The sequence below is a fragment of the Haliotis cracherodii genome, unplaced genomic scaffold, assembly GCF_022045235.1.
Source record: "Haliotis cracherodii isolate W230 unplaced genomic scaffold, xgHalCrac1.p SCAF_3, whole genome shotgun sequence".
NCBI classification, from domain to species: domain Eukaryota; kingdom Metazoa; phylum Mollusca; class Gastropoda; order Lepetellida; family Haliotidae; genus Haliotis; species Haliotis cracherodii.
The window spans coordinates 48,034,556-48,062,193 of NW_027266286.1; the positions used below are offsets into that span (position 1 = coordinate 48,034,556).

Here is a 27,638-nt window from a genome sequence, read left to right on the forward strand (position 1 = left end):
TTGATAGGCAGAGTGTAATTTCGTCATTTACAGGTCTAGTGTAAATATATCATTTATAGGTATAGTGTAAATTTGTCATTTTAAGATAAGTGTAAATATGTCATTTACAGGTTTAGTATCAATATATCATTGATAGGCAAAGTGTAATTTCGTCATTTATAGGTCTAGTGTAAATATATCATTTATAGGTATAGTGTAAATTTGTCAATTTAAGATAAGTGTAAATATGTCATTTATAGGTTTAGTATTAATATATCATTGATAGGCAAAGTGTAATTTCGTCGTTTATAGGTCTAGTAGTAGTAGTAGTAGTAGTAGTGATTTATTTCAGTAAATCAGGCCACAGGCCCATTTTACAATATATATTCAAGCATTCAAACATGTTGCGCCACAAGTGCAGGTAGTAATATCAATACATATCAGTACAAGGGTATCTGAGACCATATACATATGGTGGTAGAATTAGTAGTTTATATAATGGACAACTGCTTGCTCCTCACTTTAAGAGCAAAGAATGTAAACTTGGCAAGATTGGTCTAGTGTAAATATATCATTTATAGGTTGTGTGTAAATATATCATTAATAGGTTGAGTGTAAATAGAGTATTTATGGGATTAGTATACATTCATGAACTATATGACCTGGCTGTGTGTCGACCGCCAGGACGTACCAGGTATGACGTACACGTAGTAAATAAATGGCAAAGTACAGCACCGTCATGTAAGGGGCAGTTACCGATTACTTAACCAGAGCAATGATATATTATGGACTATCCTACGTGAGCGCTGGTGAATCGTTGTCTGTATCCTCGATGAAAGGAAAGGTTGTTCACTCTGCCTGTGGGATGTGTACTCGGTTGTTAAGGGTCAGAGAAAAGCAGAAAAAGGCAAGAAAGCAGGTGTTGGGACGTAAGCCAAATTCCTGGTTCTGAAATATTTACATCTAATCCCTTCGGGTTACGTCAAATATAAACCTAGTACGACTTGGAATTGTTTATACGGCAGATCTTTCGATGCGAGGAAATATTTACTGATGACATATATATGGACAATACATGGCATGCAAACAGCTACTTAGACAAAGCGACTAAAAATCATTTTCCATAATTATAAGACATCTCTGTACGGTTGTAAGATTACGACTGATTAAGTTTAAAATGTCAACGCCAGAGAATAATCACTCTCGACTGTCTGCCGAAACAGATTCGATTGGGCACGTCATAAACACATGCAAAGGCAAAGTCAATTGTTCAATTGAAACAATACAGGAACGTATGGTAAAGTCAAAATTGAGAACTACATCGGGCCTGATACGTCACTGATGCGTCAAATTTGGAAATATCCACTGCATGTCTACCATAAAACCTTTTGAAACCGTATCTTAGGCCTTGAATGTTTACACTAGGCCTATAACCCTGCTAACACCCTTTATCCAAGAATCGTATGACGCTCCTTAAAATCTTATAGATTTTATATCAATGAGTGAGTGAACATATAAATAATCATTTAGTACGATTTGGGCCATAAAAGGAATTACAGACAGGAGACAGTTTTATCAGGTTCATGTACAGTTTATTCCCAATTCTAAGAGGGATCGATTACGACCAGACGTCAACCTTCCATTCATTGGTTATGCTTCCAAAGAAACCTCTTTTACCCCTAAGAAGGAGAAGAGACAACTTCTTGCCAGCCAGAAACCGGTTAACGATTATCACAATGTTGTTTCACATCTGTGGACTGTGAATTATGTAAATGGAAATGTTAAATGTGATAATACAATATTTTATACAGTGCACATTCTTGTTATCAATTGTTTATTTGATATTTTAAAGTAAACGAATGCTGGAGGTACGGGTGTATGTTAAACATTATTACCAACGTGGTGAAGATACAGGTGGCAAGATACTAAATCCGTATGTCACACGTGTGTCGTACAAGGGTGACCTTGTTTTATTCTTTTTGATTGGATAACCATGACCGCTGTCACACCGGGACTACTTTTTTCATTCATAAAAAAATCGCGAAACGTCATTCATTTTGCAAATTCAAGGCAGAACGGAAGCAATCTCATGAGAGCGAGAGATATTTACTAACACTCTATTAAACCAAACAAGATAGTCACACCCGATAGTCACAAGTCAGTTTAAACTATATGGACATATATCTAGACTTGCTTGGGGTGATCCGGTTGTGCCATCAGTGCCCCCTTCGAAACGTATTTTGTGGCACTGTTTCGGGAGTTGTTGACGACTGCACGAAACAAAGTGAACAATACCGATACAAATTATTCGATGTCAGAAGTGTGCCTGGCTTCTGATTATGTGGCCCAAAATATCCCAAATGTGAACAATAACATTCTCCAGCATAAAATGTGTGAGTAGATCACGGTTGTCTTTCTTATTCCGGTGGTGACCTTGCCCTTCGATCGTTCGAAGCTGTCACTGACATGCAAGCAGACTGGACTTTGTTGATTTTCACGTCTTCATGATCAGTATAGGGTGGTGCAGTTAACATGAATGTGTTTGACGAAAACTCTGATTTCCCTGTTCCAAACTGGTACGGACATGGTATAAATTCAGCTGATAGATCAAACAAACCGAACCATTTTGATTGCACTGACGGGACCCCGGCAGTGCGAGTGACCGACTGTTGGTTCGAAATTCAAAGCGCGGCGCTAATGTGACTTTTCAAATTTTCTTATAGGTGTCCTGCGTACTAACAACATGGCGCTTGAATTACCATTACTTGAAGAAATTCTTCCAAAAGGATCTTTAACGTCGGTGCTGCTTTGTTTGCAAACACAACTGCAGGCGCATATTGTTAATGCTTATGCACAGAAATGTCAACAATGCCCATATTTGGGCATATGCCAGTAATTCATGCGCAACCAGATTTTGCAACCATTTTCAGTTTTGTCTGTCAACGAACGAAAGGTGTTATGTTTTTACACTTGAACATGTATATAACGTCGGTAATAAATAAAATACCACACTCATTCTCGTTAGTTAACATTTTTACGAAACTCGTGAACTTTCTATGGAGAGAAAGCGTGGTCAAAAACCATAGAATGACCACTCGTTTCGTAAAAATGGTATCTAACGAGAATGAGTGTAGTATTTGTCTATATAAATAAACAAAGCTGGACAGGTAGGAAGTTTATGGTCCCCAAATAGGATGTTAGCCTTAAAAAGATCGTTACAGACATTAGATGTTATTTTAATTATTCACAATGACAAGATGAAACATCGTTTCACACATTCAGCAATGTAGGCAATGTTATCTTTTGTAGACTTAACAGAAATAACAACACTTTCAGATTGACCGATTCCTGACGCATCCGTTATGCTACCGAGCATCACAAGGCGGCCAAAATATCAGACAATGAAGACAATTGTCACACATTGCTGCACCGTTGCGCCGGTGGCTTAAATCGCGCCCTCAAATAGTTTTGTTTGGGATTCTGATTACGAAGCGTGTGATTTCGACAATTACACATAGACATTTAAATACGTTCTACGATCTCTTGGGAATTGACTTCATATAGCTGCGACAATTGATATTCGCAACACGATCGCAATAATTTTGTTCACTATACTTGCCTTTTAAACAATATTCAATCTACTTAATGGTTGACGCGTGGAGTCCGAGAGGAGAACAGACCCTAGCATTCCACTACTTTATCAGTCACGTGGCTGATTGTGCGTCATCGTGCCCCAATGGCGAGAATCCTTGCTCATAGTTATATCACTGGCTTACAATACACCGGAACATTCCTGTCACACATTCAACACACAATAGAGGTCGGGTAGCCTAGTGGTTAAAGCGTTCGCTCGTCACGCCGAAGACCCTGGTTCGATTCCTGACATGGGTACAATGTGTGAAGCCCATTTTTGGTGTCCCAGGATATGACTGGAATATTGCTGAAAGTGGCGTAAGACCATACTCACTCACTCAGTCAACACTTAGAAGAACAGTCTTATAAATGCTGTCTGAAGAAGGTGACATTTGTCATCCTTTAATCGCCATTTATGGCACAACGTTGGATACAGAGGGAATTAAGCCTTTATAAAATTTGGCTATCATTGTTCAAATACATACACATATCAAACTTATACACATAAACACAAGAGAAACACATTCATATAAAAAAGATGATTTATTTCGGTGTATGCTGACATTTAGAGACCGTTAGTGTGAGTTTAGTACAAAAACTGTGAAGTGACATTGTGAACATGTGGAATAACAATAATGGAAGTGACAAGAAAAAGTTGACTTAGACACTCAGTGGATGTAATTATTGTGTATCGGTTTATGCTAGTGTATGCTGATATACATTTCGACAACGTTACTTTGTTGAGTAGAAGCAGTTTAACTGATCACTGACATAGAAAGTATGTTGACTAACATATATGGAAGTGACATGGAAGGACACAGCAAAAGTTGACTAAGGCACTCAGTGGGTGTAATTATCGCGTAAAGAAGGACGCAATGAGGGCCAGGAGGACACAGGCAATGGACACTTGAACCATCCCAGCGGAGGAACCTGTAAGATAGAGGGTTAAGTTCACATGAACATGATTCAGACGTGCAACATATATACAGTCGGCAGCTGATCTACATGCATCTGGCAATTACAAAAATGCATGACTTTATGACTGTTCCACAATTTTTCATACATTATAAGTAACAGAATAGCCGTTGGCAAAGATAAATTCACCAAAGACACATATAATGCTTCAGTGGATATAGTTTATCTATTTATGTGCATGTGATACGTGTCATACAAATATTAGCATCGTTCCCCATATGGCTGTTGGAAAAGCAGGCTTATATTTACCTAGACATCTATACACCATGTACATGTTTCTATGGTTGATAAAATGGTATTAAACCTTGGGAAGTCAACATAAATTAATACTTACAGGTGTTTAGATCAATTCCGATTTCCTTCATGCTATCTTCTAGAAGTTTCAAGCCCGTAGAAGTATCACAGTTTTTCTGTTCCGAAAGACAACCTTTGTACTGACCGAAGACTCTGTGAGGAGAATATGCAAGACGTTAGAAAGTATAAGACTTCTCAATACAAAGTGTATATTCACTTGAAATAGTTCATTATGCAGACCAAGATGGATATGCTAAATACATCTGCAAAGGGTAACAATATTGTATACGACTCAAAGGAAGGACGACAGATTCACTATAGTAATATGGAAGAATTGGGTGTTCTTTCAGTGAGTGAGTGAGTGAGTATGGCTTTACGTCGCTTTTAGCAATATTCCAGAAATATCACGGCAGGGGAACACCAGAAATGGGCTTCACACATTGTAACCATGTCGGGAATCGAATCCGGGTCTTCGGCGTGACGAGCTAACGCTTTAACCACTAGGATACCCGACCGCCCCGGGGTGTTCTTTCACTTCTCTTGAGTAGTATACATATCATTCTCAACATACATGTACTTCTGTATGCAAATCCATAAAGTAAGGTATAACTGTTTATACACAGGCAATAATTCAAGTTAAGTTCTTCATCCAACTTCAGTATGTAAGATTTTATCCTCAACACACTTCCTTACATAAAGTTTGTTTGTTTATGTGTTGTTTAACGCCACACTCAGCAATATGCCAGCTATATGACGGCGGTCTGTAAATAATCGAGTCTGGACCAGACAATCCAGTCATTGACATCATGAGCATCGATCCACGCAATTGGGATACGATGACATGCATCAACCAAGTCAGCGGGCCTGACCACCCGATCCTGTTAGTCGCCTCTTATGACAAGCTTAGCCGCCTTTTACGGCATGCATGGGTTGCTGAAGACCTAATCTACCCCGGATCTTCACGGATCTCCTTACACAAAGCCCATGTTAGGTGTTAATTCTATAAATCAAGAATGTAAAATGTCACGCATAACAATCAAAACATGAAGGCTATTCCATAGATTCTACAATTTAAATACAGAATAATAAATTCAAGCGAAAAAGCGCTTTCCATGGTCATACAAAAATGAGGAACACTTGAAGTCCTCAAGGCATCGCCATCTGCAAGAGACATCAGGAAATAATAGTCTGTCGGGACAAGATCTTGACTGTGGTGGGGATGACGGAAGTGTTCAAAGCCATACTCCTTTATAACAGTCTGTGCCGCTGTGGTTTTCAGTGTCTTGCAACAGCAGAACTCCACTCCTCAATTCAGACAATAACGTTGGCATTATATTGACCTGTCATTTCCGTTTTGTGGGGTAGATAATCTACCAGTACCACCGCCTTCGAATCGCAAAATAGTGTGGCCACATTTTTCCCAGCCGGGGGTGGAGTCCGAACGTCTTAGGTATAGGAGTTCATTGCTCAGATTTTGGACGCCCATGATGGCCCATTTTTCTCCCGGCTATCCGAATTTGGTACAAAGTTCTTTCATGTTTATTTTGAAATAATCGAAATTACGAAAAAATAATTGAAATAACGAGAAGAAATTCGAAATTTCGAGTTTTTAAGATAAACTTTTAAGATAAACCTCGATGTAACGAAAATAATTATTGAAATAACGAGAAAATAATTAAAGCAACGAGAAAAACTCGATATTTCGAGTTTGGGAAATAAACTTGAAATTAGTAAAAATTACGACACAAACATCAAAAGTAACTAGAAAAAGATTGAAATATCGAAAATGTAATAGTTGTATCGAAAAATCGAAATTTCGAGAAAATAAACAAATTATTGAAATAACGAGAAGTTTAAAAAAGTGGCACCAATAGGCCACTGTGAAGCTTTTGGTAGAAAAAATAGTTAGCTGATGACGCAAACATGGATGCTAAGTGTGGACTGTTGCTGTAGGGGGCAAGATGATGCTGATGAAAGAGGGCTAGTCATTGCCACTAACTGCGACAGTTGTTGAGTTTGTTTAGATATTTTACCTGCATATTGTGTCCTTGTCTTGTGATCCTCCCTCGTGTGCTTGCATTATCTCTGAGCATTTCATGACGCTCTGGAAGTCGCAAGTATTCTGGTCACCTATGAGAAGTACGGGACATGTAGGTCATGACCGCATGAATATTTTCACCCCTACCATACAATCCATATAAAATGTCAACGCCAGAGGGTAACCAGTCTCGATTATCCCCCGAAACAGATTCCACTTGGCCTAAAAGGCAAACGAGCTGTGACAATTATATGAATGGATGCTAAAAAGTGCTTGTGGCGTCCAATGAGTGACAACTCTCATTTGACATATGCCAACTCATTTTTGCCTGGTCGTAACATTGTGCTCCAGTTCTGATCAAAGCTTTTACCAATCTCGTATGTATCACACATTGGCAGTCTTAGGAGGATGTTTAACATGGGAAGGTAACTCTAGTTACTTTAGTTAATGGGTTTTGTTAACTCTCCAAAGTATTTTCCATGTATCGTGTTTTGTTATGCTTCTTGCATTAACGTTTGCTCAACCAGCACCACAGTCTCTTGTATTTATTCTTTTTATTATGTTATGACAAAAGGTTAAAATTCCATTTCTAAAGTTCCAAGCAGCTTGGACAGTTCTTCAAACAAGAAACAAGAAACACATCATATGCATATGGACAAACTGAGTTTTGTGAAAACGCGACATTTCATCAACATGTCATTATAATTCCTTGCGATGGTGATGTAATGTAATACTCACAGGCAGTTAGGTCCAAATTATATTGCTTCGCAACATCGTCCAAAGTTTTGAGTTGAGCAGAGGTATTACAGTTTGGCTGAGCAGCTAAACAACCTCTGTACTCACCGAAGACGCTGTAAGATAAAGACATTGGCAAACATGTTAGATTTATAAAGCATATTTCCTACAGTGGGATACTAGTAGATAATTATGTAACCAACTTGCTTAAATCTTATACACAGAATATGTTTTGATACGAGGCCAGCATGTCCGATCCTAAAGTCAATCATTACTGGATTTTTATCATTTCTAACACGTTTAGATCATGACATCAGATTACGTTATAAACTGGTAAGTGGGCAACATGGACACAGGGTGAGTCGGTACTGCTAACAGGGACAGTTGGTGAGTGGGTACTGATAACAGTGACAGTGGATGAGTGGGTACTGATAACAGGGACAGTGGGTGAGTGGGTAATGCTAACAGGGACAGTGGGTGAGTGGGTACTGCTAACATGGACAGTGGGTGAGTGGGTACTGATAACAGGGACAGTGGGTGAGTGGATACTGATAACAGGGACAGTGGGTGAGTGGGTACTGATAACAAGGACAGTGGGTGAGTGGGTACTGATAACAGGGACAGTGGATCTAGGGAGCACTGACAACAGGACAGCGGACCCAGGGATACTGACAACAGGGACAGTGGATCTAGGGAGTACAGACGACAACAGGGACAGTGGATCCAGGGATACTGACAACAGGACAGCGGATCCAGAGATACTGACAACAGGGACAGTGGATCTAGGGAGTACAGACGACAACAGGGACAGTGGATCCAGGGATACTGACAACAGGACAGCGGATCCAGGGGTACTGACAACAGGGACAGTGGATCCAGAGATACTGACAACAGGGACAGTGGATCCAGGGATACTGACAACAGGGACAGTGGATCCAAGGATGCTGACAACAGGGACAGTGGATCCAGGGATACTGACAACAAGGACAGTGGATCCAGGGATGCTGACAACAGGGACAGTGGATCTAGGGAGTACAGACGACAACAGGGACAGTGGATCTAGGGAGTACAAACGACAACAGGGACAGTGGATCTAGGAAGCACTGACAGCAGGACAGCGAAACCAGGGGGGACTGTGGTCAGATATGTTTTTTTCAGTTGCTTCACCTGCATAACTTTGACATGTCTGGTTCACCTCCCTGGGTTCTTGTAAGTATATCTGAACAATCCAAAACAGCTTGAAAGTCACAAGCTCCACCAGCACCACCATCAGCACCGGCACCAGCTCCACCAGCAGCACCGGCACCAGCTCCACCAGCAGCACCACCACCTATCAGGACAAGGAAACGTGTAGCGGAGGAATGTAGACATTCTTACCTGACAGGAATATCTATGAAACATATGCTGATAAAACAGGTGGAACATTTTTCCCCATTACCGAAAAAAATCACATTATAATTACACCTGTGCCTGTGCAAGGTGCTGAGCATTCTTCTGGATATATTGAAGGCAATGCTCAGGGTGCAACGGTGACATTATAATCTTTGTAACTGTTGTGCAGTTATAATAAATAATGAGCATGTTTAACCTGTTTGTGAACGTATGAGTACTATATCGGCTTCACACAATGTACCCATGCGGGGAATGGAACACGACCATCCCCGTGACTGTCTGTGTGTTGTTTAACGCCGCACTCAGCAATATTCCAGTTGTAAATAATTGAGTTTGAACCAGACAGTCCAGTGATTGATATCATGAGCATCGATCTATGCAATTGGAATTGACATGAATTAAACAAGTCAGCGAGCCTGACCACCCGATCCCGTTAGTCGCCTCTTTAGACAAACATAGTCGTCTTTAACGGCAAGCATAGGTTGTGAAAACCTATTCTACCACGGATCTTCACGGGTCCTGTTATGCGAGTGCGGAGATAGCAAAGACATTAAAAACAATCGTACATATCCACAAAATGCACGGTACCTTGTCCATATCTAGAAAAGCTTATTACTGCATTATTTGTAGGGTTCACGTTATTTAGGGTTGTCGATATGTTCGATCATGATGTTAGCGTGATCCAGCGTGACTGGCGAAAGCTATCACCAGTAAGCTACCCGGTGACCTGTTGTTTTTGTTATTGATTCTGAATGGTCGTTTGCCTGTGGCATTTGAAGTTACATTTAAACCGGATGCGTTTGGATGAAGCTTACCATGTGAAGGTCATGATGGTGTAAGAGGCGACTATGCTTGTCGTAAGAGGCGACTAACGGTTTCTGGTGGTCAGGCTCGCTGACTTTCGATTTCATCGTATCCCAATTGCGGGGATCGATGCTCATGAAGTCAATCACTGGATTGTCTTGTTCAGATTCGATTGTTTACAGACCGCCGTCATAAAACTGAATTATTGCTGAGTGCGGCTTTAAACAACAAACAAGCAAAACATAACCTTTTCAATATTTGTGATAACTGTATATCATTTTACATAACACTCACTTCTAGATACTTACTGATAGGATGCGTACACATCCATACAGTGAACTCATCGTGGTATCATGACTAACATGTGAGTTGTCTATGTTTCTAGATTTTGGCTATTTTCCACCAACTTGGTGATGTAGCTGTTGTGTTAGGGAGTGACTTCAACGCTCATACTGGCACGGACAAATATGCAGTTGAAGATAATATAATGAGATCTGTGTAAATTGATAATTGTGACTAAATCCGACAGTATGGAAAACTCTGACTTAATTTAAGTTCCGTATTGAACTTGAATATTTTAAATGGTCGTTGTGGAATGGATGTAGTCTGTCTGTCAGACCCTTAAGAATAAATTAAAACTCGAATCAAACTCATGTCTAGAATGATCTGGCACGTCTAGAATAAGCATTGGTCTGAGTTTGTATTTTGTAGATATATATTTTTAAATAATTATAAGATACCTATATATCTTGGAATAAATGTTAATCTAGAACGTGTGCATCAATTGTTGATGTTACACTCCTCGTATGAACAGGAACAATTGTTGTTGACTGAATCATCGTGTCAAGTGATTTGTTTTCACAGTGCTCAGACTTTGAGACCGGATCTCGGACTGCGAACTTGCCCATCCCTCGTTCCTTTCAATCACGTGACTCTGAAATCCGAACTGGCGCTGCACGAGATTCACGCTCTCACGGGGATTGTTTCAAACTTATTTGGGATGTATACTTAACGGAGAAAACATTCTCTTAACATATATATCATCTATGTATGATGACTGCTGCGTTTTAACATATATATTAAAATTGATAAATTTATTCACTGAAGCCATTCAATTCACCACGTTGCGGACTTCATGAAGAAGATGACCCGTGAAGATCCGTGATAGAATTGGTCTTCAGCAACACATGCTTGTCGTAAGAGAAGATCAACGGGGCCGTGTGGTCAGGCTCTCTGACTTGGTTGATACGTGTCATCGTATCCAAGTTCCGTTGATCGATGCTCATGATATCAATCGTTGGATTGTCTGGTCCAGATTCGATTATTTACAGACCGCTGTCACAGAGCCTGAATATAGCTGAATGCGACATCAGATCGTTTCAGGTGCAAGGAGTACGAGAGGCTATTTCGAGTTGAATGCAGCGTTAAACAACAAATATATTAACACACAAACAAAGATGAAGAAGAAACACCATGTAGCAGTGATATCTAGTGTAATCTAGAGGTTAAAGCGTTCACTCGACACGCCGAGAACCAGGGTTCGATTCGCTACATAGGTACAAAATGTGAAGTCCAGTTCTGGTGTTCCCCGACGTGATATTGCTGGAATATTGCTAAAAGCGGCGTAAAACCATACTCACTCACGATGATTCGACTTCCTCGGTATCTCTCTAACTACGCTAACGGTTATTGTCTTAGTATAAACCTCCCTCGCTGTCTCTCCAGGGTCCACTTGCACAAAGCGATCTTAGCGCTAAGATGATCTTAACTCCAATACTTTAACATAGGCTTACAATAGTCTTAGCGCTAAGATCGTTTTGTGCAAGTGGGCCCTGGTCCCTCTTTCTCCCCTCTGCCTGTATTTATCCTTTCGAATACACACTGCATCGTATCCCAAAACCGTGCTCTGATTCATTTATACATAGCGTTCAGTGTTATGTATTGCATTCACAAAGTTTATAGTGGTTTGAGTAGGACGTATATTCGGGGTTGGCGTAAACGTTGATATTTATCACCGGATGTCTCCGGAAACAAGGGTGCTTTGGCTTGAGAACTATGCACAGGTCCATTCACCAATGGATGAAACCGTCTTCACGTGTTGTAGGGAGTGAGTTGGGTTTAACGCCGCTTTTAACAGTTTTCCAGTTATATCACGGCGTGTCAGCTTATTGTGGGAAGAAAGCCCGAAGTGATGCAGATCTCAGACGTTTACCACTCCGGTGAAACCCACGAGCATGGGTATGGTGGCAAACCTAGTAACATAATCGGGGCGAACCGGAATTCGAACCCACAATCATAGGTTTCCGGCGTGCCCAAGGAACGCAACTCTGCACAGCGAATCGCGGCGCCTTAGACGACTGGGCCACCCGTGCCCTCTCACATGTTTGATATTATATGCAGTCGATAAACAAGAAGCAAGGTATATATCCACCCTGACCCATACCGTGATACCCAGGAGCATTAGTTCAAATCAGCCATGATTGCGGATGGTCAGGCTGGGTGACTTGGATGATTTTGTTTCATCGAATCCTGGAGCTCATAGTTCCAAATACTAGTCTGACTGGTGCATATTTCTGACCCATTTCCGAAGGCGATGATGGATCAACGACTGTCGTACGTTTTGAATGAAAGTATGTGTGAGTGAAAGTGAAGGTTTTTAGCACGAGTGTCGTATCGGTATAGTTTGTGGTACTCGTAGTATACCCTTTACTTCTATTGAAAATCATCTTTCTTAAACGTATGTAGGGTCATCGTATGTCACTTGTATTTATTTTCCAAATTGGTTTCAAATGTCAAATTTGACATATTCATATCGACATTGTTTTAACATACATTTACGTTAATATTTTGTATAATTTGATCATTTGAAGTAGGAATTAGGTTTCATCGCAAGGTGCTGTGCTCCAACCCACCCCTTTCTCCCCTCCAAAATACATTTTATTATTTGTTTTCTTTACAGATAAAAAAATTGTATGTTTTAAATCAGTGAGATAAAAGATTATACACTGAGCGGTAAACATAAACCCAGTTAGTTTTTTAATGAAATCGAAAATTGAAAGAACTGTTCTTAAATTTGATAATGTCTATTTAAATCATTCCTGCAACAACTTGTAAAAATTAATATGTGGATGAGTAATTACGTGTAAAACTAAATTGTTTCAGTGATGATTGGGTTAAGAAATTTGCAACAACAAGACCCCTTCCAAGAAATGTAAATTTGTGCCGACAAAATGCAAATTTAATGATTTTCAAAAATAAGCTGCCTAAGTTACCCAATGATCAGTTGTGTATTGAGCGAAAAAATATTTTTATTAATTTGTAAAAGTTTAAAATCAAATTTGTTTTAATCATACTCTTAAAAACATATTGTAGAAGTATTCACTGAGTGCTGACCTGGCGCCAGTACAGTTCAAGGTCAAGGTTAGAACTACAACGCAGCCATACAATTGTCTACAATAAGCTGCAATTGCCAGTCGTTATGTACATAATTATGTGCACGCCCATGGAGGATTCAGAGAATAACCTCCTTATTTATAGGTTCTTTCCACGTAATTTCAAGAGCATATGCTCTCGGTAAAAATATCGCTCGCGATTGACCTCATTGTGATCTGTAACGCGGAAACAGTTTTACTTGTACATGTATGTTCTAAGCTATTAAAGTACAAGGCGTCATTACACGTAAAACTGAGCCAAAACTACATAATTAGTATCTTCAAATGGCACGTATAAAATTAATACTCAGCAGATTGACAAATAAAAATAACTTTCCGACATTAATACTCAGCAGACTGACAACTTAAAACAATTTTCCATTTGGTGCCTTTTACACCAGTGTTTGTTATAAATGGAGTTACGTTTATGCAGTGTGACCCGTACAACCAGTGTTTCCTGGTGCTCTTGGCGTCATGTTCGTTTCCTTTTGAATTGTTAATACACACGAAGTTTAAGTGGATACCGACCAAATCATATCGGTTGTAACGGCATTATATCATATACACATAAAGAAAAGAGTGAGTGAGTATGGTTTTACGCCGTTTTAGCAATATTCCAGCAATATCACGGCAGGGACACCAGAAATAGGTTTCACACATTCTACCCATGTCGGGAATCGAATCCGGGTCTTCGGCGTGACGAGCGATCGCTTTAACCACTAGGCTACCCGACCGCCCTCATAAAGAAAAGAGAAATATATTTATAAAAAATCGTTTTATTCAAGTGTATGCTGATGGACATTTCGACAACGTTACTTTGTTGAGTAGAAGCAGTTTAATTGATCACTGATATAGAAAATATGTTGATTAACAGTAATGGAAGTGACATGGAAGTACACAGCAAAAGTTGACTAAGGCACTCAGTGGGTGTAATTATCGGGTAAGGAAGGACGCAATGAGGACCAGGAGGACACAGGCAATGGACACTTGAACCATCCCAGCGGAGGAGCCTGTAAGATAGAGGAGAAACGTCCATGTGACTGTATACCTGAACATCATTCAAATATACAACATGCAGCTGATCCACATGAATCTCATAATTTGCAAAATTACTTTTGGAGTTACAGGTAGTTTAGTCATCTGATGGAGTATCTTGTTACGTTTGAAATAATGAACTTAAACGTTCAAAATGCACCTGAAACGTACCACTTCTACGAACACTACGCTACGTCCTTGTTATCGTAATTCATAGTTAAAATATGTTTTGCGGAGCCGATGGAACATTGGCGAAAATATTTGTTTTTGCTTTTTATATGTAAATAAAATAAAAACGACAAAAATCTTCCGTATTCTTGAGAATATCTGCCCAAAACACAGTCAATAGCACGAGTCCGACTATAATATTCTTTTCTATGATATATTTTACTCTTCCTTTAAAAAACCCAAATGTAACGACGCCACATCACAATCTAAAAAGCTTAGAAAATATGCTTTGAATTTAAAATCGGTATGGATCAATAATTTCCAAACAATCTCTAGTTTATAACATACAATTTGCAACAAATGCACATGATATCAGTTTTTGAAGAATGCTACTGTATCTCTAGTCTTCTATGCATTGCACCTATAAATTATACTGACCAGTGGTGGTCACAGAGCTTTAGCTGTCGGCGGCTTTTGTGGTTCAAGATTACCCGAAGGCCATAGAACTTAGGGATGTCAGATGACCAGTACAATGACTGGAGCTCGTGGTTGTCTGATGACCAGTATAATCACTTGATATCATGGTTGCCTGATGACCAGTACAATGACTGGAGCTCGTGGCTGCTTGATTACCAGTACAGTGACGGAATAGAGCTCAAGGATGTCAGATGACCTGTACAATGACTGGGTCTCATGGTTGTCAGATGGACAGTACAATGACTGAATGGAGCTCATGGTTGTCTGATGACCAGGACAATGACTGAACCACATGATTATCTGATGATCAGTACAATGACTGAACCACATGATTATCTGATGACCAGTACAATGAATGGAGCTCATGGTTGTCAGATGGCCAGAACAATGACTGGAACACATGATTATCTGATGACCAGTACAATGACAGTCTAATCAGAAATCATGCAAAGATGTTTTGTCCATTTCGTTTGATATAATGCCATATTTAAGACCTTGTAATATGAGTAGTGTTACGTCTCTTTTAGCATTTATTCTATCTGTATCACGGCTTGGGACACCAGGAATGGGCTTCACACATTGTACCTAAAGATCTTGTAAGGGTAATGCAATACTTACATGTGCTCAAGTCAATACCAGATGACTGCTTCAGGCTATCTTCCATACGTGTCAGTGTATCAGAAATATCGCAGTCACTCTGGGACCCCAGGCAGGATTTGAATTCGCCATAAAATCTGTAGGCAAATGCATACATCATGTGAAAGTTATATACAGTCGGCATGTTACTAATACTCTTTTACTCATATGTAACATTAGGTTTAACCTGATACTTATAATATGTTGATAAGCCCCATCCTATACTAAACAATTTCACACAATGCTAGGAGCTGTATTTTCAGTTCAGCATTCTTCTGAAAGGGTGAGCAGGTACTGAGAAGAGGGACAGCAGGGGCGGTGAACGTGTGGGTACTGACAGCAGGGTCGGTTAACGTGTGGGTTCTGACAGTAGGGGGTCGGTGAACGTTGAACGGGCGGGTACTGACAGCAGGAGGGGGGGGGGGGGGGGGGGGGGTGGGGGGGGGGTGCGGGTACTGAGAAGCAGGGGGGGGGGAGCGTGCGGGTACTGACAGCAGGGGCGGTGATCGTGCGGGTTCTGACAGTAGGGTCGGTGAACGTGCGGGTTCTGACAGTAGGGTCGGTGAACGTTGAATGTGCGGGTACTGACAGCAGGGGTTGGGTGGGTTTGTGGCGGGGTCCGGGTACAGAGAAGCAGGGGGCTAGCGTGCGGGTACTGACAGCAGGGCCGGTGAACGTGCGTGTTCTGACAGTAGGGTCGGTGAACGTTCAACGTGCGGGTAATGTGGCGTGCGGGTACTGACAGTAGGGGCGGTCAAAGTGCGGGCACTGACAGCACAACCACATACTGCATGGATACTAATACCACGGGCATTGAGTCGTGGGAAACGCTTGTTGAATAATTATAATGGAGAGTGGAACAAAGGTGTGAACGTACCTGCAGAAAGCTGCCTTATCTTGTTGGCCACTTGTTTTCCTTCCTAGGCTTTCGGAACATTTTCCAATGGCAGCAAAGTCGCAAGCAGCATAACAACTGCAAACCAGACCTGCCGGGTAAATAAAAAACGCATGCTTAGCTTAGATAGAAGTAAACTGGCATCTCAAATCACATGCGCTTACGCTGGGTGTCCTGAATCGAGTACACTGAAAAGTCGGTCATTACGAATTGTCGGTTCTTAAGAATCCGTTTCTACTCTCTGTGTCTTTCTCTGTCTCTCTCTGTCTCTCTGTCGCTCTCTCTCCAATCAATGTCTGACCACCAGACCAGTCTCTCTCTCTCTCTCTCTCTCTCTCTCTCTCTCTCTCTCTCTCTCTCTCTCTCTCTCTCTCTCCCTCTCTCTCTCTCTCTCTCCATGGGAGTTTACTGTTCACGTGTGAGTAACCATTTGTTAAGGGTCCCTTTAAAATGGTTTCATCACGAGTTAGTAGTCACGGGCAGCATCCCCTGATAACAATTAATATTGCTTGTGGTACAAAATGAAATGTAAAGTTTAATGAGTAGCGTTTATAAGCAGACCATTAAATATTCCATATTTTTGTTATATTCTTTTTCAAATGTACTTTCCTGCTGGGTATTCTAAAAAATAATGTTTTTGGGTTAAAAAGAAATATGTGGCTCTTAATTCCAGAAAAAAATGCCTGGTTTGAAGCGCTGACAATTTGTCAGCTACTCATTGTATTCATAATATATCAGCTGCTCCCTGTGCACAATCTGTCAGATACGCTCTGTATCTACAACCTGTCAGTGTCAGTCTGTCATATATTACCTAGTTCTACAATATGTCCGTCTCTCGATCCATCAACAAGCTGCCAGATTACTTCTGTAAACTACTCTCTCCTCACCCTTCTTGTAAGGTTCACATTACTGTATCTCAGAGAACCGAAGGGTGTTTAGCATATTAATTGTGTTCGTCGGCCTACTGGAGTTTATCTGGCGAATGATTAGGCAGTTGTACATTGTATAAGTAATGTCAAGCTTTCACTGATTACGTGTTTACGCTACACCTGTTCAGGCCGCGAAGCCACAGCTAAATAGATTTGGTTCAAGGTAGGAATTCAGGCATATAAGCAACGGCAGGTTGACATTACAGGTTCTACTACACCAAATCAGAACCAGTTTGGACAGTGCGTTTTTACTTCAGTGCAGATCGAGAGGTATCTGAAGGCTGTGATTGGAGGATATTCTGTAGGATTTTTATGTTTAACAAATGTACATCCATCCAGTTATTAAAACTGACCGTGTTTTTCTATATTTAGTACTGTCTTTTTCAACATGATGACTTATGCTGAATGTGACCACAGCTATTTTCAAGTAGGTGACATTTGGTGCGAAACTGGGGGTGGTGTGTTTAGCTTCCTGTACTCGGAAAAGGAGCTGGCTAAGCTAGTCATATTTTATGTTTTTATTGCTGCTCTAAGGCCAAACTGTGCACACACTAGCAGGTAATAGCTGTTGAATGCTTAGTTATTTAAAAAAAAATATAACGTTACTATAGAAGTCTATGGGAAAACATTTAGTTGTCTGTAACCTCTACACAAAAAGTTTTTAGGTTCGAGAGACCAAGAGCTGTCTATGGTGTAGCAAAATCATTTTCACATTTATATTAATGTGCACAGTTATCCTACGAGTATGGAAACAATTGCAAATTGTTGATGACAAAAGTAGTTTATTATCCTTATATACCTGTGCTGTATCATGGTTACATGTCAATTATAGTGAATAGAAACTATGTGATACATGTTAATATATTCGTATACATTTCTCAATAGCAACTTTCATAGCTTTTCAGCATAAACAATATTTTTTGATGTGTCGCAATAACATAATAAGATGCAAATCCAACAGCATTATCCTGTGGCAAGGCGGACGTATCGATTGTCCTAATCACTGGTGTGTTAGTGTCAGTTGAAAAATTTTCTTGACCAAACAGAATCGAGTATATTGATGCATATATCTCATACGCGTTCCAGACTTACATTTCAACATATTCCATTTACGAACCTATCGGTTCTGATATATTTGAGTATGCGTAGAACAGTTCAAATAACCCCCTTTGATGGTTAAGACAGATGTTTCGTTTATCAGGTTCAGCTAACTGCCCATTACATTTTATATTGGTCTACAGAATGGAGATAAACATTTATCTCAACTATTGACATAAGTGTAAATAAGGACCTTATATCAACACGACGGCAATTAAAACTCCACAAACGCGATGGTCAGTACGTTATACGTGTAGAAACATCGGATGTCTGCGGAAAGGGTAGGTTTTCCTCTGTTCTGTTGTTGCCGTGTTTGCAAGGACAATAACAAACACACCTACTTGTGTGTGAACGACGCAGATGTATTGCAACTGATAAACAAGTCTCATATAAACACACAATGCCATTTAGAAAGTGGTCAAATGTAACAAATGTTATACTTGGGTTAACACTTTCTTAGTAAAGTAGAGATTCTTCTATTGTTTTGGGGTTGAGTCCCTTTCGTGATTCTAACCCACACTGCCAGAGTGTGGCTCCTTATCGCCAGCACACAAAGTCAGCGATCTAACCCACACTGCCAGAGTGTGGCTCCTTATCGCCAGCACACTAAGTCAGCGATCTAACTCACACTACCAGAGTGTGGCTCCTTATCGCCAGCACACTAAGTCAGCGATCTAAACCACACTGCCAGGGTGTGGCTCCTTATCGCCAGCACACTAAGTCAGCGATCTAACCCACACTGCCAGGGTGTGGCTCCTTATCGCCAGCACACTAAGTCAGCGATCTAGCCCACACTGCCAGAGTGTGGCTCCTTATCGCCAGCACACTAAGTCAGAGATCTAACCCACACTGCCAGAGTGTGGCTCCTTATCGCCAGCACACTAAGTCAGCGATCTAACCCACACTGCCAGAGTGTGGCTCCTTATCGCCAGCACACTAAGTCAGCGATCTAACCCACACTGCCAGAGTGTGGCTCCTTATCGCCAGCACACAAATCCAGGGAGCCGTGCCAATTTATCACTTGTCAGAGGGGTACACAAAGTACGTGATCTAGACTACCAGTCGGACTTTCATTTTTGTGGAAGTCTCGGTGACCGAGTGGGTTAGATCGCTAACTTTGTGTGCTGGCGATAAGGTGGCAGTGTAGGTTCGAATCCCGGACGGGAATCAATAAAATCTATACTTTACTGAGAAATCGTTATCCCAAATATACCATGTGTTACAAGTATCATATAGACGTGACAAAGATGTTAAAATGCCTATGAAATAGCCTTTGCGCCAGTATTGAGGTAGGATCTAGGCACCAGCAACTGGCTGGAGAAACCGCCTCACGCAGCGAGTGTATATAGGCACTGTGACCTACTCTCAGTCAGTATCAGGCGGCATCTTAAGAGCCCTGGGCGTGGCCCATCCTCCGACCGACACAGGGTGATTTAGCAGGCTATATGTTAACTGAGTGTCATTTATTTACCCTGAGGTAGTGAGGTGGGCCGCTTTATTTCGTTGAAACAAATAATGATGTAATGGGTTTGACACGTAGCTGAATAGTTGCCTGTTTCGTAGCTTCATGTTGGATTGGATGTTCACATTTTCGAATGCTAATGAGTGTCTCACACAAAATAACATCAAGAAACAAAGTTTATGTGTTTCTTTTCGCAATTAATGGTGGTTTGGGTGTGTTATCAAGTTGTTATTCATTGTCAACGTAAAAATCAAATTGTTTTGGTGTGTGTGTGTCTGTGTGTATGTGTGTGCATGTATGTGTGTGTATGCGTTTGAAGTGATGCTTTGCAGTGTTGACAAACCAAATGTTTGTCCACACCAAGAACCATATAGTTGGATTTGTGTTCACGCCAACTGTGCGTGTGTGTGTGTGTGTGTGTGTGTGTGTGTGTGTGTGTGTGTGTGTTCGTGTGTGTGTGTGTTCGTGTGTGTGTGTTTATGTGTTGAATCAATACATTTGTCCCAGTTGTAACAAAGTCACAAACTAATTGGTTTTGTGTAGTCCACTCCCCTGCCATTCAGTGGTAAACCTAGTACGTTCTTTCATGTATATAGAGGAAGCCGTTCTCTGACGTTTCAGCCGGATGAATGAAACACTGGCAAGTAGTTTGGTTGCTGAACATATTCGTTCATGAGGAAACTGATTCAGAGGTTGCCATAGTTCCCGGCGATGGATCCGGTAGGGTGCATCTCCAACTGGTTCAATTACCACAGAAGGGCATCCCACAAAAGACATGGATAATGGTACTTAGTATCAATAGTGTTTCATATACATGTCCTTCTGTCTGACTGTTTATCAGACTGCCTGTCTGCTTGCCTTTCTATATATCTGCTTGTGTGTCTCTATGACCGCATACACCTTGGCATCTATCGTGTCTGACAGTCTGCACGTTAGCCTCTGCCTGTCGTCTGAAAATGTCATAGCTGTCTGCCTGTCTGTCTGTACATGGATGTATACATACCTATCTGTCTGTTCATAGATGTATACGTATCTATCTGTCTGTTCATGGATGTATACATGTCTATCTGTCTGTGCATGGATGTATACATGTCTATCCTTTTGTACATGGATGTATACATGTCTATCAGTCTGTGCATGGATGTATACATGTCTATCTTTCTGTACATGGATGTATACATTTCTGTGTGTCTTTACATGGATGTATACATGTCTTTCTGTCTGTACATGGATGTACACGTATCTATCTGTCTGTTCATGGATGTATACATGTCTATCTGTCTGTGCATGGATGTATACATGTCTATCCTTTTGTACATGGATGCACACTTGCTATCTGTCTGTGCATGGATGTATACATGTCTATCTTTCTGTACATGGATGTATACATGTCTGTGTGTCTTTACATGGATGTATACATGTCTTTCTGTCTGTACATGGATGTACACGTATCTATCTGTCTGTTCATGGATGTATACATGTCTATCTGTCTGTGCATGGATGTATACATGTCTATCCTTTTGTACATGGATGCACACTTGCTATCTGTCTGTGCATGGATGTATACATGTCTATCTTTCTGTGCATGGATGTATACATGTCTATCTGTCTGTACATGGATGTATACATGTCTATCTTTCTGTGCATGGATGTATACATGTCTATCTGTCTGTACATGGATGTATACATGTCTATCTGTCTGTACATGGATATATACATGTCTATCTGTCTGTGCATGGATGTATACATGTCTATCTGTCTGTGCATGGATGTATACATGTCTATCTGTCTGTACATGGATGTATACATGTCTATCAGTCTGTGCATGGATGTATACATGTCTATCTGTCTGTTCATGGATGTATACATGTCTATCTTACTGTACATGGATGTATACATGTCTATCTGTCTGTACATGGATGTATACATGTCTATCTGTCTGTACATGGATGTATACATGTCTATCTTTCTGTACATGGATGTATACATGTCTGTGTGTCTTTACATGGATGTATACATGTCTTTCTGTCTGTACATGGATGTATACATGTCTATCTGTCTGTACATGGATGTATACATGTCTTTCTGTACATGTAGGTACATCTGTCTGTCTGTCTGTACATAGGTGTATACATGTCTATCTGACTGGGCATGTAGGCTGCAGCTAAACTAAGTATACCATCTTCAAAATTCCAATCTCATTTAAAACCATACTGGAAAAAGGATAATTTAAATATGTTGCATCGTACAATGCGACAACGCCGTAGTGAATGGATCTATAATGGTAAATCTCATGATAAAGAGGATGCAAATTATATTGAGTATAAAAGAGCAAAACGTATCTTTAGGAAGCAGCATCGCCGTTCCAAACAAAAACTGAAAGACGAAAAGTTTCAGGAAATATATGAAGCAGCTGAGGTCGATGTAACAGAGTACTTTAGAGTAACCAAGAAATATAAAAGAAAGAAGGAACAAACCCAGACGCTTGTGTATAATGAAGAATCCTGTAATACACAGGAAGGAATTTGTAATCTGTTTTCCAAATATTTCAAGGATTTATCAATGCCAAATCATGATATCAATTTTGACTCAGATTTTACTGATTATGTGAATATTCGCATGGAACAGATTGAAAATGATTCGTATAATGACCAAGGGAACAGTGACGTTAGTTCCACGTTGATTTGTCCTTTCACATCTGATGAGTTATTGGCAACTATAAAACGTCTAAAAAGTGGAAAATCGCCTGGTCCCGATGGCATAGTTAATGAACATATCAAATACTCTGGTAGATCTATTATCCATCACCTTGTTATATTCTATAATAAAATTGTTTCTCATGAATATGTACCTAAAATGTTTAACGTTGGAAAGATTTTACCTATCCATAAAGGCCATGGTAAACGTAAAGACGACCCCACTAACTACAGAGGTATTACCCTCACTCCAGTATTAAGTAAACTGTTCGAAAGACTTCTGCTGAATAGAATTGAAGAGTGGGCAAACAAATCTAAAGGCTTCCCCCATCCCTTTCAATTTGGATTTAGGAGAGGGGCTGGGGCAGAAACTGCCCTGTTTACATTAATGGAAAGCATAGCTTTTTATAACGAAAGACAGTCTCCAGTTTACTGCGCTTTTCTCGACAACGAAAAAGCTTTTGACAGAGTCTGGCTTAATGGTCTTTTCTTCAAACTGTATAACTTTGGTATTAATGGAAAATTATGGCGACTTTTACGCACAATATATACCTCAATGCAATCATGTGTAAGCATTGGAGGTTTTACCTCAAATGTGTTTCATGTTAAGCAAGGTGTTGGTCAAGGTCGCGTTTTATCGGCATGGTTTTTTTACTCTATATATTAACGACTTGTTGTATTCACTTGATGATCTAGGGCGTGGCTTGTGTCTTCCATGGGGTAATACACCTGGCATCCTATTAGCAGACGATACTACGCTGTTGAGCAGCTCCCCTGACGGACTGCAATGTCTACTGAATAATATATACACCTATGCTAATAGATGGCATTTGAAATATAATGCCAGTAAAAGTGCATTTCTACTGTTTGGGAATATTCGCAAATCTGTCTGTCAATGTGTCTACATTGGTTCACAAGTACTTCCTAAAAAGGAAAATGTAACTTATGCTGGATTGCTTCTAAGTACATCAAAGAAAACCTTAGAACGTACCCATCTAATATGTGAAAAACTCAGAATGTTAGTCAATATAAATTATAATCATGGACTATACTTTGGTGGCTTAAATCCTATCCCAGCTGTTCGTATATGGGAAAGGGTAATTTTACCATGTGGACTATTTGCTTGTAGTGTATGGGGTAAACTGTCACCGAAGGAATACGAAATGCTTGAAATTATTCAACGTTATTTTTGTAAAAAGATTCAAGGACTGTCTAGACGCACTCCTTCCGTCGTCACCAGAGATTGTCTGGGTTTAATTTCTCTCCAGGCGTACATTGATCAACGAGCTCTCCTATTTCTGGGAAGACTATGTAATAGTGACATTAACTTTGCCTTTAAAAGACTATTTCAGCACAGACTTGTTCAGTATGAACTCGATACAATTAAAGAAAAAGATGATAAATGTAAAATGTCACCCGTATACCACATGCTTTCACTTGTAAACAAGTATGAACTCAATAATGACATAAACACATATACCATTTATTCTCATTTCCCCTCCAAACATGCATGGGTGAGTCGAGTTAAAGAACAAATAAGCGTATGTGACCATATCATAATTCATGCAGAGATTCATTCAAGAGAAAACCTAAAACGATACTCTCTTATACGATCACCTAAGGTACACAGACTTTGGTTACTTACAGTTGAAAGACCGGAACACTTCTATGATTTAGCATATTTATTATGCCTTAGCACCTACAGTATACAATCTGATGAATGTTTATGCGGCACATTTGCTTTTGATATTATCAAACATGTGTTTATGTATTGTAAAAAGACTGAACAACAAAGAAATATTCTTGTTGAGTCTATTATTGATTTACTAGATGTGACAACTTTTTCTAGTATCTGGAACGATGATGACGATACCTTTCTGTCCTTTTTACTTGGCGGTTTGCCAACAGAAAGTACTATGGCAATTGAATACAATCTATGGGCAAATATAATGCTTCGTGTTTGTAAAACTGTTAAAATGTGGAAAAACCTACTAAGAAACATCATTTGATAACGATGTGAAACTGTCTGTACATACAATATATCAGCTGTTATATATGTATACATTTATATCTCATATCAATGTATCTTCATCAACTGGAGGAAATAAAGATGATCTATCTATCTATCTATCTATCTATTGTGATAGACTGACATTTTGTCCCCGAAATAAAGTTATCTTATGTAAAAATATATATGTACAAAATAAAAAAATAGAATCCAAATGGAGCCGAGAACAATGCTTCAATTCAGAGCTGCGGCAAGCTAGACTTCCCCAATCAAAGTTTTTTAAATATATTTTCTTGGGACAGGGAGACTAATACTGTGCTCGCGTCCATCTGAAGTATATTGGCTCAGCTGAAGTGGTGTCATGACACGAGATTCATGTACAACTCGTCTATGGAAGCGTATGTAGTGGGCCACAGACAAAGTGAGCTTGGTATTACAACTGAAGTAGTTGAGAGTAACAAGTCGCATATCAACACCAAAAACGTCGCAATATGTTTGTGATGTACACAACAAGCAAGATAAGGTTTGTGTGAACAGTGCACCAACACCACACTCACCAAGAGTGTCACCTGCATGTAATGCTCACAGAGCAGCTGATTTGTCTCACGAAGTCACTTGTAGTGATATTATATTTTGTATGGCTATACGTCAATATATGTGTGTTTTTGTGTCTGTCTATGTATGTGGGTGCATTTGTCTATCTGTCTGCACATGGATCATATATAATTGTCTGTCTGAATATGTATGCCTAGCCACTTGCCTGACTACATGTCAGTGTGTCTATACATGTATACCAATCTTCTATATGTCTTTAAGTGAATGTGAGTCCATCTGTCTCATTTCCTATCTGCCTTTCTGCTTTTCTGAAACGAATGATGGTTTTTTTCTGCCCCGTCCCTTTCGGCACCTGTCTGTACATGCATATCTGACTCTATATCGGTATTCCTGCCGCGTCTCTATCGAGTTATATGTCCAGAAGCAATAAGTCTTACACTGTCACCCTCATCTGTCATGCCGCCAAGCACCCTGAGGCGTGTGTAAAGCTATGCGAGTTATGTAGAGTTCAAGTGGGTCAAAGTAAAACTTCAAACCGTTCTTCTCTGTTGGGACGGCCTGAAATAAGTTCCCAATGTTTCGCGTATTGCCCCTCTATGTCTCAATGCAACTTCATATCTTCATATCAAGACTATACAGAACAAATATCGTTTGCTCATTCTATGCTCGCCACTGGCTAGTCTAGGTAAGGCGACGATATGTAAAGGGTAAATTACATTGATATGATAGCCATATGCTAGACTTGCACAAACGTCTAAAGACATTATTATGTACTTACTTCAATTGATTAAATTCAAATCTGCATTGCAGATACTGGGGAAAACGTAAATGTGTAAGACTAAAGATATGCATACAAATAATTATCAATAAATATTTAGTGTTATGTATTGGGTTCTTCTATACAGTTGTCATGGTTTGAGGAGGCATTCAGATCTACTTGGTCACACATTAATGTACATATAAAGTTTTTCATAATCATGGCTATGATCGTCTCATAGTCCCTTCACACCAACCGTAACTGTTATTCAAAAGCCCATAATGAATTCAAGACTATGATGTGATTACAGAAGCAACGATGTACAGACTCCAGGTGATGAACCAATAAATATGCCTGTCCTTAAAACCTTTATATTATGGTGGTACGATGTTATAGACTGTTCTACTAATATTGACTCTGATTTTTAGGCCCTCCCAACACTATACCACGAGATGCCAACAAAATGGCTGACTACCAAAGACCCCGCTAGATACAGCAAGCTATGTAGTCTATGAAATCATTTGTTACGCAATATAATTATCTCCTCTTTTATATTTTCCTGAATCCGATGCGTTAGATTTGCTTGGCATGTTGATAGGTTATAATTTAAAATATTGCATACCCACAGGTATGTTTGTTTGATAGGCATTACTTAGAAGTTGACGGATGACAAGATAGACACAATTTTTATGGATAACAACTTGCTTGACAACGGTATAAGGATCTATACCGAAGCGTCGCCTTTTTACAGTATTAAAGAAGTTGTTATCCATAAAAATTGTGTCTATCTTGTCACAGGTATGTTGCATGACACGGGATACCGCAAAGTTAAACCGTTTGTGTCAGTATACATGAATAAAGCATATGTCCGCCAACTAACACATGGAACATTCATTACAATACATTTCCGACAGTAGGAGTATGTTTCTATCATGATTGCGTTGACACAACGGCGTTTCATGCCAACATGCTAACAAATAGTATACCAGATTGTAAGACCTATAACATTATGAACATCGTTTTAGGTTCAAAGTTAAATATGTATGTTCTTGTATTAACAGTTGTTCTTAACCATAGCAAACCCTACCTGCAACTACGACGATGGAGAAAATAACCTTGTTCATGTTGACTATTCCTCTCTGATAGATGTTATCGTCAGAACTTCCAAAGTTAAATGAAGCTCTCGGCAAGTGAAGGCCTGATATAACGGAGCCCCGCCCACCACTCACTGCGGAAGCGAAGAGCCCCCGACCCGGGCTAGCAGCAGCGCCTCCTAGGATTACCGAATATTTGTTTGTATCTGCCTCAATGGCATGTTCGACATTAGCTTGTTGTCGTGGCAACCGATCGGGATGGTTTTGATTTTCTAATGAAACTTGAATTGCGAGTGCGATGGATGGACATTTTGTGGGAATGGGGAGACTTACCGAGAAGCTTACTACTCCATGTGTAAGAATGTTTGTCAGGAGGTGACGCGAAATCTACAATTCTTGACGGAAACTATATCTAGGCTGCTTATGAGAATGTGAATTACGTAGTTAAGAAGGTATCACTGGAGTGCAGCTAAAGGTCCGACGTGAATGCATTCCTGAAACATGTAGGATGATGCCTGTACAGGAGCGAAATTAGGGATATCTTTCT

General features: G+C 40.0%; 2 protein-coding genes across 2 annotated transcripts; both read right to left on the minus strand.

The window, feature by feature from the left end:
• Positions 1–4,164: 4,164 nt before the first annotated feature.
• On the minus strand, positions 4,165–10,758 carry LOC139475486 (uncharacterized). Its single transcript, XM_071258687.1, has 6 exons — positions 10,755–10,758; positions 8,822–8,984; positions 7,658–7,770; positions 6,915–7,011; positions 4,922–5,034; positions 4,165–4,542 (listed from the first exon to the last, which is right to left on the minus strand). The coding sequence occupies exons 1-6, from the start codon at positions 10,756–10,758 to the stop codon at positions 4,466–4,468; spliced, it is 567 nt and encodes a 188-aa protein (XP_071114788.1). The 3' UTR covers positions 4,165–4,465.
• Positions 10,759–14,041: 3,283 nt separating this feature from the next.
• LOC139474741 (uncharacterized) lies at positions 14,042–27,189 on the minus strand. The gene is made up of 4 exons (XM_071257857.1): positions 27,085–27,189; positions 16,475–16,583; positions 15,580–15,695; positions 14,042–14,291 (listed from the first exon to the last, which is right to left on the minus strand). Exons 1-4 carry the CDS (start codon positions 27,119–27,121, stop codon positions 14,215–14,217), a joined length of 339 nt encoding a protein of 112 aa, XP_071113958.1. The 5' UTR covers positions 27,122–27,189; the 3' UTR covers positions 14,042–14,214.
• Positions 27,190–27,638: the final 449 nt, after the last annotated feature.

Coding starts and splice junctions, on each gene's coding strand:
- LOC139475486 (XM_071258687.1), bottom strand. Junction 7,771..8,821: donor GACATGTCAAAGTTATGCAG/GTGAAGCAACTG, acceptor TTTATCTTACAG/CGTCTTCGGTGAGTACAGAG. Junction 5,035..6,914: donor GACAAGGACACAATATGCAG/GTAAAATATCTA, acceptor TTCTCCTCACAG/AGTCTTCGGTCAGTACAAAG.
- LOC139474741 (XM_071257857.1), bottom strand. CDS start 27,121: ATGAACAAGGTTATTTTCTCCATCGTCGTAGTTGCAG. Junction 15,696..16,474: donor GATAAGGCAGCTTTCTGCAG/GTACGTTCACAC, acceptor ATTTGCCTACAG/ATTTTATGGCGAATTCAAAT. Junction 14,292..15,579: donor TGGTATTGACTTGAGCACAT/GTAAGTATTGCA, acceptor TCTATCTTACAG/GCTCCTCCGCTGGGATGGTT.